A 13,334-nucleotide genomic window follows, 5' to 3' on the forward strand; every position below is an offset into this window, starting at 1 on the left:
GAGCCGGGTTAACTTTAACTTTTTCATTGATGAAGAATGTGATAATATGATGATCTGACCAGTCACAGGGTTGGATGGACTCGAGTTGGATAGATTCCTCTTTGGAGATGATCAGGTCGAGGATAGAACCTTTCTCGTGGGTCGGGCTGTTGCATATTTGGGTAAGGTTAAGGGCATCGAGGACATTTTTAAGGTTATTTACTACCGGGTCATTGCAGTCGTTCCAGTGGAGGTTGAAGTCACCAAGGTATATTTGGGTGAGCTGCCGTCCGGAATTGGTTGAGATCATATCCATGATTTGTTGGGTAAAGGTGAGGTTGTCCCTGGGTGGGTGGTAGATGCTGTGAAGCGAACATATCGGTTTGCTCTCACTGATAATGTCAAGGCAGATGTATTCCCAGGATGTTGGGGATGGTAGGGATGTGGAATTGACTTTCAGAACAGAGAGGTTGTTCCTGTAGATGCATGCGATTCCACCACCAATTTTGTCTGATCTGTTGAGCCTGATAATGTGGTGGTTGGGAGGAACCAGAATGTCCATTATAGGTGTCGAGGATTCAGATAGCCAGGTTTCAGTCAGGATGATTAGGTCAAGGTCCAGCGACAAGAGGAGATCAGCAATGGCGGCGGAATGTTTCGAGGCCGATCTGCAGTTGAGGAGAGTGCATTTGAGACGGGGCGTGTTGAGGGTGGTAGTTGGTTCTAGAGAGAGAGGGATTTTTCTAAGGTTATTGGGGATGGAGGATCTGCTGTTTAGTGTGGGGGGTCTAAGGGGATTTGAGTGTATCGTGGGAATGGTGAGGTGTGGGGTGGATGTGTGATTTTGGGGGGCTGGGTCATAGGAGCGGAGAATGGTGAGTGTGTCGAGGTCAGAAGTAGGGTTGTGGGTGCGACGAGGGCGGTTGTTGCGATTGCGAGCTGGGATTGAGGTCCGGTTGGGGGAGAGTTGAGTGAGAGAGTTACTCGGAAGGGCGGAGGACAAGTTGGGCAGGGAGGTGTAGTTGTGTGAGGGGTTGCAGGGGCGACGAGGGGGACGAGGGCAGTTGCTGCAACTATCAGCAGTGATTGGTGCCCGGTGTGGGGCGTGTTGAGTGAGGGAGTCAGCCGGAGGGGTAGGGGGCAATTTGGGAGGGGAGGTGGAGGTGGAGGTGGAGGTGGGTGTGGGGTGTTTGGGTTGTGTGGAGAGTAGTTCTCTGATGATGTGCAGGTCTTCTTTGATCTGAATGAGGGTGGCCATGATGATGTCCATCGAGGGGTAGGTGGTGGAGGTGGGGGTGGCAGTCAGAGGTGAATGACTGATCAGGGAGTTCGCGTGCAGGTGGGAGAGTGGGCTGGTGTTCGGGCCGGGCTGTGTTGTGTTAGTGTAAGGGATGGTGTTAGGGAGGAGAGAAGTTTTGGGCGGGAGGGGTGTGGATGAGGTAGGGAGGAGGTTGGTGGTATGAGTGAGGGCATTGATGGTAGGCGGGGGGGGCGAGGTGTAGAATGGGAGACTGATAGTAGTGGTGGGGGTGCAGGAAGGGTAGTGGGGGCTGAGAGTAGGAGGGGAAGTGGGTTTGGAGATGGTCCTGTTGTGGGGAGAGGGAGTTAAATTAAGAGGTGGTGTGTTCTGCATAGGTGGTTAGAGGGTAATGGGGACTGAGAATGGGGGGGATAAAGGGGGGGATTTGTCGATATGCGTGTTGTTCTGGTGCTGGACTAGGTTAGGTGTGTTGTGGAAGGGAGCTGTGCTGTCAGGGGTGAGCGGAATGTGAATGCCAGCAGTAGGTGTGAGAGGAGTGTTGCTGATGTGTGGAGGTCCGAGTGTTGGTAGAAGGGGTGGGGGTGTACGTGGTGTGTGCGGGGGAGCGATCTGTGTCTGTGGTTGAGGCGTGTGTGGCAGCTGCCTGGTGCTGAACTGGGAAAGAGGGGTTGTGGGTGGGAGATGGGAGGTCAGGGGTGGTAGGTTTGTCCCCGATTGAGGAGTATGTAGTAGTTAACTGGCGCTGAAGTAGGTTAGAAGGGTTGTGGGTGGTGGGGGTTGTGAGGTCATGGTTGGTGGGACTGGAGGAACTATGAGTGTTGGTCCGCGAATTGGAGAGGTGCTCATAGAAAGTGGGGAACAAGTTGTCTAGTAGTTCCAGGTTCCGGTCTGTGGATTGAGATAGGATAATCCAGTTATTGTAAATAGTGATGCTGGCTCTGCCTGGAAAGAGTTGGGATGGTGTGATGTAGAGAGTTAGGCTGTGAGCGGATTTCCTGGTGGAGGAGACAGTGAGTAAGGCGAGGAACGCTTTTCTCCATTGAGCTCTGCGTGTGGTGTGGAAGATGAAATCGCTGTTCAAGGGACCATTGACCGGTGAGAAGTAGGTGTCTGCATAGGGGGTTTCAGGGTGGGATCTTAGGAAGTTGTTTTTAAAGCGTTTAGCGGCTTTTTTGGTGAGTGAGGGTGGGTAATTGACTTTCTAGAATGGAGAAGTTACTTTTGTGAATAATTGCTATGCCGCCCTCTTTGTGCTCGGGTCTATCTTTGTGGATAATTGCGTAACCGGGCGGCACCAGCAGGTCCATATTGGGGTAGGACAGGGTGTACAGCCAGGTTTCCGTGATAAAAGCTACATCCAGGTTGTGGGAGAGGATGGCTTCTGCTATTTCCGTTGCGTGTTTGACAGCAGACCTGCTGTTGATAAGCATACAGTTGATGGAAGGTTCATCATTTGTTTTCGGATTGCCAGGCTTGGCTCTGGGAAGGAGGATAGGTGCGGTGGGGGTCTGGTGGCTCTTCGGTGGAGAGGGTCCCTACCCAATTCAGTAATGACTTGGATCAAAGAGGTAGGAGTAGAATTTGATGGCGGAGCCAGTGTTAATTGGTTATTGGGGTGATCGTATGATGAGGCGAGTGTGGTCACTTCCTGGGGGGAGAGGATGGGCTTTGTTCTTCTGGGTCTGTCTGCTCGTGACTCATTTCAGGGTTTGGAGAGTGATGGCCGAGAACCTGGGGGGGGGTCAGGGTCTGGTTGGGGGGAGGTGAGTCATTCCTTCGGGGAAGTGGAGGGATGGGGGGGTGTTGCGGAGTGAGGGGTGGGCAGAAGGATCTTCCCTAGGGAGGATAAGGTTTCCCTCAGGCCATAAATCAGGGTTCCGAGCCGCGCTTCCAGAAGATCAAGGCGTTGCGACAGCTTGTCTGAGGGGGTGAGGAGTGGAGGATGGGCGGAGGTGAGCCTTCTGGGAGAGGGGCTGCAGGTCAAATCAGTTCTGGCGGGGTTTGGAGGAGGAGGGGGTGCTGACTCTGGTTTAGAGTTCGACTGTGGACAGATAGAAGGGTGCGGGGGATGTGGTTCATTTGGGGATGGGAGTAGAGTTCCTCTCTGTGGGGGTTGCTGAGTACTTGAAGAGTAGGGGTTAGCGGGGGCTGTGAGTCAGAGTTGCTTGGGAGTCGGGACTAGCGGGCGGTCATTCTTAGTGCAAGCAACCCCAAAGGAGAGAGGCACAGCGCTAGACCGATGATGTGGCCAGCGTTTACTTGTAGAGGGGACTCTGCAGCTGGGTCGTATGTTTGTTGGGGTCAGTGCTGTGCCTAAGACCTCCGCTGAGCCTTCGCTGGGTGGTTAGACTCTGTGGCGAATCATGATATTTGCTCCTTAGTTGAGCAGTTGATGTAAATGTAAATGTGGGTGTACTTGTAAAGCGCACTGTGACTCCATCAGTGTCCTGGCGCTGAAGACCGCTGGGGAACCCGTCCTGGTTTTCCCTGTGAGATGGTCCCTTTCTGGGTATCTCCAAGGTGAAACCAGGCATCCCCGGCGTCTGTGCGGGGCCGTTGTAGAGATGAGGCAAGCTTAATGCCGAGAGTTGCCAAGTGTGTTCCCTGGTTAGAGTGGGCACCGAGGCGAGAATTATCGAGTCAGTTTGACCTTGGTCCACGACCCTGCTGCGTCGGGAATTGAACCCTGGTCCCGGGCCGTTCTCTACTTACGGGTCTGCCGCCTCTAACCAGTGAGCCACACCACTCCACAACATGTCTGATGTTGGCGGCCATTTTAATATCAGGCAGCCTTCTAAATGGAATGGATCTGCTGTTTGAGAACTGAGAAGAGTCCTAAAAGAATAGACCTGTTCTCCCTTTGTACCAAGGACAAAGACGTAGACTCCAAAAGACATAATAAGGCTGACCTCCGCTATTCAAGCTACAGGGATACAACAAGCTACAAGTAGCCTTTCATGCAACTGTAAAGCTGATCAGTGGCAACTAGACCAGAACTGGACTATGTCTGCCACACTGTGAGTCTCCACGTGACTCTCCTGAGATCCTGGGGGACTTTAGAAATGTACTAATGTGGTGGTTTGGGAGTTGAAAGACTTAAGTCAGCAGGCAAAATTTTTTACCAAGATTAACCTGGTTGTTGTATACAAGCCTTGCTTCATCGCAGTCAGGATCAAAATCACCCAAGGTCCCAGGCTACCACGACCACTTACTATCATTGGCATTTTTTTCTCCGAGGCACCATTTCTACTTAAGAACTTTAAAATTTAATTTCACTGTTTCCCCTATTGAATTTGTTATTTTGGTGTACTAATTCGCTTTGGGACTTTTAATATTTAGCATTTCAATTTTATTACTGTTTTAGTAGTAGTCAATAAATTACTTTACACATTGCCTCCAAGGTAAGACACAGCGACCGAGTGGGGGAGTGGGTCAGGTCGAGCTTCAGTTTATTTACTGGGGTGGGTACTTACCCTCTCAACTAATAACCCAATTTCTTACACTGACATACAGTATCAGAGTTTCTAACATCAACAACTTTCTCAAGGAAGCCTTAACTGCTCTCCTGTGCTACCTAGAGGTTCAACTGACCAATCAATTGGTTATCCAATTAGAACGCCGCAGAGATAAGAGTGGTTAATAGAAAGATACAGTAGATACTGGCCAGTAACTAGTGACTGTTCTAGGCCCCCTAAGGAAAGTCCTCATATGGTCTTCATATGTAATCATCAATAGCCTTTTGGAGCACAGGCTTTCATTTCAGGACTTCACTACCTTTTTGCCCACATTTTACTCCAGGCAACATCCTTGATCTTAAAATGTATACAAATGTTTTTAACATTTTAAAAACTATGGAGTACCACCCGCCACCTGCCTCACGAGCGTCCGTTCAGCACTGGCTGAGTAGAGACTAAGCATCCACTTTCAAAAAAGGTAGAACGTTTGTAACCATTCAACACTGTTGACAGTCACACACAAATTAGCTGAATGTAAACAATCGGTCAGCACAAGAACAAAGACAAATTTAAACTGGAAAACTTGAATAAGGGCATACAAGATAACAAAATGAGGAATACAAAATATTAAGAAAACACACTATGCATTTAATCATAATAGGCACGAATGTCCGAAGGGTAAAGATAAGTTTATGATACCTCTTCATTCTTCATGGAGATCCGTTGCCGGGAGCTAACTGGTTTCTTGTTGTCATCTACTTCATAATCCTCTTCATTCATCCACTCATTGAAAACATCAGTGTCTAAAACCCACCTTGCATGAACCTGATTTTTTTTTTTTTTAAATGAAGGAAAAAAAGGAAGCAAATCCGCAGGTTACACAAAAAATACACATTAGTACAAGGACTTATTTGCTTTCCCCTCCACCATCATCAATGTTTTAGTTTTTCACTATCATAATCATAAAGACTTCTAGTACGGTCTGTGTGTTTACACTAAGATTGCTCCCAAGTGTCTGTGATAGGTCTTTCAGAATAGGTACAACATAAAGCAACTACAAATACCAAAAAATAAAAAGAGGTTGAGAGGCGCTCCACGTGTGCCTTTATTATAAACTCAAAACACAAAGATGGCGTGGTAAACTCTTGAGGAGCATTTGAGAAATTACTCCAAATGCATCTCTTATGCACCGAACTCCCTACTGCTAACATCCCTTTTGTGAATTATCGCAAATACAAGAATTAGACCAGGTGGGCTCACTCTCATAATGTGACATGCTTCATCTTATGCCACCTCGCCCCACCCTGGTTAGATAGTATTAGTAGGGCGGACTCAATCTTAAATTGGGTTGACTTGAGGGAGTTTGTAGCAATTAATTTTTTCTCTGTAAAGAATACTTAGATCCAGTTGGTACTGTTAAAAATACCTTCGGGTAAACCAGAAAGTGTTCTTTATTGAGGTAGTACCCTAGGTCTGCCTAAAAAATACAGTAAAGTATTGTCAGAGGACGTTAGTGGGTACTATGGCCCTTCTGTACCTCTGAGGTGCCAATGCCAACATGTTTCTGCCCTCAGTCTAAACATCTCTATGGCATTCGTCTGGGCTAAATGTATGAAACCCTAAACATACACTTTGGTGGAGGAATGAGGGTAAAATGTAGAGCGAAGCCACCTCTCTTCTAAAGATTCCTAGATAATGGTACTCGATTGTGGGAAAATTAAAAGATCGCAGCAACACTAGAGAAGATAGGTGTATATAATGTATATAAAAGTATTAAACACACTTTACATCATGCGGTACAGTTCCAAGTATATAAATAAACAACTAAGTACATTAAAAACAACCGTGGCAAATGTGACTCACTCCACTCTGCATGCATACAAAGGTGACAAAGACACACGTGAAAGGGAATACATTTCACCATCAATAACTTCGGGATCAAGTTAGTATGTCTTTGAGATATTAATTTTTACAGCTAAGTAAAATGTTCACTAAAACGCGTCTTTACGCAGCAATTCTTTCCGATGGGGAAAAAAGGCATATACCGCCAACAGTTAGTTGCAATAGGTTGCCGGGGTTCCCTTCCAGTATCTAAGGTGGTAGGGGGCAAAGGTCCATAGAGCCATCAGCATCTAGTCTGTACCTGCCCTGGAGTGTCTGGGTGCAGAGGTGATGGTCGGGTTGGTAGCTTTGCAAGCTACACCAAAGGAGAGAGGGGGGCCATCAACAACCAGGCTGAAGAGGGAGGGTGTCTTGAGCACAAGTCCAGGAGCTCTTAATGGGGAGCTCGGTACAGGAGGGCCATGGGAGCAAAGAAGCACAGTTGATTCTCAGAAACTCGGGCTGAGTACGGAGTGGTTTGGTCAGCTGGGTTTGTGCATAACAGGCTCTCCCAGTTGTCGGCCTTCAACGGTTGAGGGGACAAAAACAGGACTTGTGGGCCACTCTTCAAGAGAGTCTCTGCGGTGCTGACTTTCCTCAGCGGTTGCTCAGTCTTGGGAGTCACTGGACCCCGGATTGGAATCAAACCAGCTTTGGTTACTGCAAGAGGTCCAGTACCCTGGGTATTGGTGTTGTGGGGGTCTGGCTGGTCCTTGTGTCTTCTCACTTGGTGGGGAGACTGATTTGACCGCCTGGAGCACAGTGACCTCTTACTGGGAGACTGCTGCGTTGGTGAGACCAGGGAGCAGCAGAACAGTGCACTGCAGTTTGGGGCATGCAAGCTGCAGGGGAGTAGCTCAGCTACTCCAAGAGATATTGCTGGCACTTTTGTGTTCTGGCAGCCCACCGGGGTTCTTGGCAGATACACAGGGGCAGCACGAGTCAGTTTGTTGCGACTGTTGCAACAGGTGAAGGCAGGGTTTGGCTTCAAAATGTCTGCAGCTGGTCCTAAGTTCTCGCTTTCTTCACAGTTCTTTGTCCTCTTCTTGCGTATGTAGAAATCTGATTTCCTTGCATCAAGGATACTCAATTTAGGGACGTAAAGGGGAGTGAAGGGTAGTAGCCAATGGCTACTTGCTCCTGGGATCACCACACCCCCTAGATGACCACTTCCTGTGGGGAGTGGGCATCTCCCTGTCCCAGAGTTCCTACTTCCATCACACTCAAGATGGTGGAATCCTTTCTTTGGTGTTCGCTTCAGGTTGTCCACCCTAGAGGTGTGTCCAGCCTGGAAGTGCAACACGCCTCCAGACTATCGAATTTCCCGCTTGTCCTGGTGCCAAATGGGCCCAGGGCAGGGGGTGGGGAAGCCAGGCTTGCACATCAAAGCTGGCAGAGGCATTGAAGACTATTGCCTGGATGTGTCTATTTACTAGCCTTCCTGCTGGAGGAGGTGTAAACACCTCCTGCTAGAGCAGACGTTGCAGACTTCTGAGAGCAGGGCTCTCGCCTCCTAGGAGGGCAGAAACCAGTCTGTGGTGGCAGGTTGGACAAGACCAGTCAACCCGCACAGTAGAGGAATAGTAGGTACCCTCTGGGTGCATGTATTAATAAATACCATACACCATTATGTATCAGTGAAGCTATTATGCAGCTGTGTAAATTGCCCTGCTGACAAAAGTTACATGACTGGCACAGATGTTTATGCTAGTGGCATGACACACATCCTTCTCTTACACCTTGGACCATTTGACTGAGCAAAGATGCTCAGAAGCAGAACATTTTACATATGGCCTACAAACAAGCTACTAAACTTAATGAAAGAATGATTTTGTGCTCTGGGAATTAAGTAAAATGAATTCTTACATTAGGTAGTATAAATACAATAACGGGCTTCCAAACACAAACTGGGATTTCAAAGAGCATACAGCTGGTCCATCATCAGGCCTCTCACACTCAGACACTTGAATAGTGTCAAATTAGCCAAGGGCCAAAAATAGTGACAAGTTGGTCCTCAAAATCATTTCCCACCACATTCAGGAGCTGGCATTGAGCACTTTTCAAACAAAACACACATTTAGTGATACAAAAGAGAAAGTTCAAAAGACTTGCACCCCTTGAAAGCTTTTTGGATAGTAAAGAGAATCAAACCATTCTTTGGAATTAAACAATATTAAATGTGATTATCCATTGTATATGATCTTCATCTAACTTCACATTCAGCACCAAAACCCACTGCCAACTGATTACCACTAGAACATTACAAAAAACGTTGTTGGCCCTTTAGGTAACTTCAATAACTAGAGCCTTGGTCAAAAATAATCTTTGTGGAGTTTCCAATAAACACCAGACTTCCATTTTCTGCAGGAAAAGATGAACTGCTAATTTCTAATGTGGACTTTCCTCTATAAACACTAAACAATTAATATTTTGTTATTTTCTTAATCAAGTGGCATAAAAAATATGTTTTATTACCTTCCACGGCTTCTCTGGAGGAGGTGGATCTTCCAATTCAGCATCAATATCTGTAGATGGCACCCATGTGTCGTAACTAAAAAACAACAAAAAAACGTTTAACTGGCTGTAGTGTAGCTAGCATCTGCCATTAGCGTAGCCTCACAAAGATTTGGGGTTGGGTTTTTTGTGTAGTTCAACATTTGGTAGATTTACGAATGGCTAAAGCACAATTCTATTATTGCATTGCATCAGCGGGTACATCTGGGTTACTGGTTAAAAATGGGTTTATATAATAAATTTCCACAATACAATAGTCAAACAAGCATTGGCATAGCCAATAGGTCCTGCCTTTGGGACATTATATGTGTTTGGCCATGCAACAGTTGATGTTGTTGCACCAAGGGTATTATACTGCATAACTAAATACTTATAAGGTCCCAAAGCGAGGCCTATGTTTCTTTTATTTGAAAGCGAATCAGTTTCCAGACGGAAAATAACTTTTAATCTTACCCTCGCTGGGAGTAGATTTCCAACCTTTCCTATATTGGGAATGAGATGAAGAGAATCTGGTGAATAAATACCATTGAAAAATGAAAGCATTCTACCAACGGAACTACCCCTTTCTGCCTACTTCCAGACCCCGATCAGATTTTCTGACATGGAACTAACTAACTAACAGGTGTATTCAGCTTTAAGAATTAGGCCCATAACATTTTGACAGCCATTAACACCTGGCAGTCATGTAGTTGTAAAAATGTAAACTAGTCATCGGTGTCGCAGTCTTGTGGCTCTTCAGTTGAGTAACTAGACCACGATTACAACCTTTGTTTATTTACAGTAACACTGTGAAAGCAAGTCAATGCTTAAAAGTTAACGACAGAGCAAATCGGAAGATGCTTCCACAGAAACAAAACTAAAATCAATATTTTTCTTGCCCACAGCTATAAACTGAACACTGCTATAACTAAAGTGGTGGTAATATTCAGATATCTCCGGGGACCAAAAAGCTGCCCTAAAAATAGCCCATTCATAACTAGACCACGAGAATATTCAAAGATTCGACATAAAATAGAACCCGGTAGAATCAGAGATGTGGCACAGGTAAAGCCTTGGAAAAATCCAACCTATGAGCCTTGGCATAGGTAGAAAGATTTGATAAGAGTACACCGCCATAACAGATCTCTTCACTGCATGGCACCAAAGGAACAAGAGGATGTTCTCCCGCCGTAAATCCGATTTCTATAGCATCCTTTCCCTTGGAAAGTAGATATTTTATAAAAATCCACACCCTTGACACCCACTTTGAATGTCCAGTGAGGCCATAGTGTCATCTGCTAGACAGAACTGTTTCTATTCGGCTGTGGACAAACAGCGCCATTTTATTCTTGCGCTCGCAGGAAAAAAAAAAAAGATCAAGCAAAAAGTATACAAAGATGCAAAAACACGAGGAACGATTTTGAGGCACAAATGTAGCTTCCACTACAACTCGATCACTGGTCCCACACCACTTTTTAGGTCTAGCTGAACCAACGCGCATGCGTTGTTCTGCGAGCGTATTGTGGGCAAAACAACTCTTGAAAGCAGCGAGGATTGTCCCCAATGCATGTGAGGTAATCCACCATGACGCTTCCCCAGCGCGCGCTTGGCCTCACTTCTCACATATGCCTGCTCCCCTCCCCTGCCCCCACGCCTCCCACCAGACTTTATTGGAATGCGCTCCGTGCATTCTCCCCTCCCTTTCAGCCCATTTAGCCTCTTTAACAGCCGGACCCTCCTTTCTCACCTCCTCTTTCCGTCTGTTTCCTCCGCCCCTCAATCAATTCTCTCGAGCTCTGAATCGGACACTCCCACGTCACCCTCATCTTCCTCTGCCCATCTCCACATTACTTTTAAATCCCAAGTCCCCTCTATCTAGCTCACTCTCATCTGAGGTGAGATGTGTTCTCTGTGCCAATTAGAACCGTATATATAATTTTTGGACACGTGGCAGGAACAGAGGCTATTTCCTGGTAACATGCAGTTTAAAGAAAAAATTATTAAGACATTGCAGCATGGATTGAGGAAAGAGATAATTGTTGTGCCCGTGCTCTTCAGTGTTTTCGGACCTCATATTGAAGTAGGAATTCACTAAATTGCTCTGTTTTAACAGTAAAGATCTTAAAGTCTTCACATTCGTTTTTTAGGTCTCGCGACCTATCGATGTGCGCAAGCGCATCGAGCGGAGCGAGAATTTAAGTGGCGAAAACATCTTCAAACCAAAGGGCTTTCAGCCCCGCGGTTTTCATGCTGTTCACGTGAACCACGTGATAACATGCACGCACATTCAGGGCCAGCCAGCCCAGCATATCAAAGGGCTTCTCCTCCCCTAATTATTCATGGCCGGCCGCAGGCCGGCCGTACTTTGTTTCCCGAAACGGCTTCTCCTCACCTAATTAGGGGAGGAGAAGCCCTTTGGTGTGCTTCACACCAATGCGCCTCACAGTCATTCCTCTTGTTTGTATTTGCTTCGGCTGCCATTCTCAGACTCCACGATCTGCTCATGTGCACAAGACGCTTTACACATTACACTCATCTGCCTGAAGTGGGAGTTTTAAACAAGCAAAGCTGGTCCTTCTGTACTTGCAGTTTCACTTCTAATGTGTGTTGTTATTTATCATGATTTTTAGCTGAGGTGTATCACGCTCGTTCATGAGTTTGATCTTTTCATACTGTGAAATGTTTTCTAAGTTGTTTTTGATTGTCTTACCGCTGGAGGTCTCCCTGTGCTACATTTAGCCTCTGACACATGCAACGCCACTCAACCACGCAACGCCACTCAACCACGCAACGCCACTCACACATGCAACGCCACTCACACATGCAACGCCACTCACACACGCAACGCCACTCAACCACTCAACCACGCAACGCCACTCAACCACGCAACGCCACTCACACATGCAACGCCACTCAACCACGCAACGCCACTCAACCACGCAACGCCACTCAACCACGCAACCACGCAACGCCACTCAACCACGCAACGCCACTCAACCACGCAACGCCACTCAACCACGCAACGCCACTCAACCACGCAACGCCACTCACACACGCAACGCCACTCACACACGCAACGCCACTCACACACGCAACGCCACTCACACACGCAACGCCACTCACACACGCAACGCCACTCACACACGCAACGCCACTCACACACGCAACGCCACTCACACACGCAACGCCACTCACACACGCAACGCCACTCACACACGCAACGCCACTCACACATGCAACGCCACTCACCCACGCAACGACACTCACTCAAAGCCACTCACACCCACGCAGTGCCACTTTCACACACACTGTGCAGTGCACAATAGGTCTCGCAGTAGGAAAGTTGGAGATATTGGTTTTGTAAATGACAAAGCCCTTTATGTTTTTAACATGCAAAATAAAAATAAAAGGCATTGTTATTTGCAATTGTAATAGCTCCAACTTTCCTACTGCGAGACCTATTGGCAACGCCAGTGCTTGTTTTTGTTATTGTAATAAAGGAGCCCCTCATGATGACATCCGCAGAATTAATTCACAATACACCTCAAACCCCTACATGACGTCATGAAACAAAGCAACATTCTGGAAAGCCTCTTGTTGATTGATCGAGATGCACTAGAGTGTAAATAGAACCCTTTTTAGGTCTCGCCTGTCGATGCGCATGCGCATCGAGCAAGGCGAGAGTATTGGGACTTATCCGCTCTTTATCCACACTGCAAGGAATCGTGGCGATTCCTTGCAGTGCCCGTGACTTTTAAGCTCAATGCGCATGCGCATTGAGCTTAAAAGCGCGTGCACGTCCGTCTTTGTTTACCCGCTCCGCCCCCTCCCCTTCCCGCCGTGTCGCATTTCTCCTCCCCCCTCCGCTCCGTCCGTCCGTCTTGTTTGTTTAATTTAACCCGCTCCGCCCCCTCCCCTTCCCTCCGTGTCGCATTTCTCCTCCCCCCTCCCCTCTCTTCCGTCCGTCCGTCTTGTTTTCTTTCTCTCCTGCCACAACACGCCTTTTCCCGTGATTGACGTGCCCGTTCATGGAAGAGTTTCGGTGGTGTTTAAGCTCCGAGAACAATGACTGGAATGTTGCTTCCGTGATATCCGGTTGTTCGCTTTACTGTTGCTAAGTGTGCGTTACCGTGGTTTCCTCCTGAGCAACCTGTTGAAAGCAGGACCGGAGCGCCCAGCCCCCCTACGCACGTGTGCATTGTTAGGTCTTAGTTTGTCTCTAGTCACTTTTAAATGCCACTTCGGACCGTTGTGGCAGTGCCAAT

The 13,334-nt window shown here is 47.3% G+C and overlaps 1 protein-coding gene across 1 annotated transcript in view; it reads right to left on the minus strand.

Annotated features, from left to right (window-relative positions):
- LOC147666488 (SWI/SNF complex subunit SMARCC1-like) overlaps positions 1-13,334 on the minus strand; it is a gene marked incomplete at its 3' end in the record, with an annotated part of 254,856 nt that overhangs the window by 217,324 nt on the left and 24,198 nt on the right. Inside the window, exons 3-4 of the mRNA XM_086949046.1 lie at positions 9,052-9,127; positions 5,395-5,520 (exon numbers count right to left, since the gene is read on the minus strand). Of these exons, the coding sequence (XP_086805172.1) occupies positions 5,395-5,520; positions 9,052-9,127 (202 nt within the window). The remainder of the gene's footprint in view (positions 1-5,394; positions 5,521-9,051; positions 9,128-13,334) is intronic.

The sequence above is a fragment of the Lissotriton vulgaris genome, unplaced genomic scaffold (assembly GCF_964263255.1).
Source record: "Lissotriton vulgaris unplaced genomic scaffold, aLisVul1.2 SCAFFOLD_3084, whole genome shotgun sequence".
Classification (NCBI taxonomy): Eukaryota; Metazoa; Chordata; class Amphibia; order Caudata; family Salamandridae; genus Lissotriton; species Lissotriton vulgaris.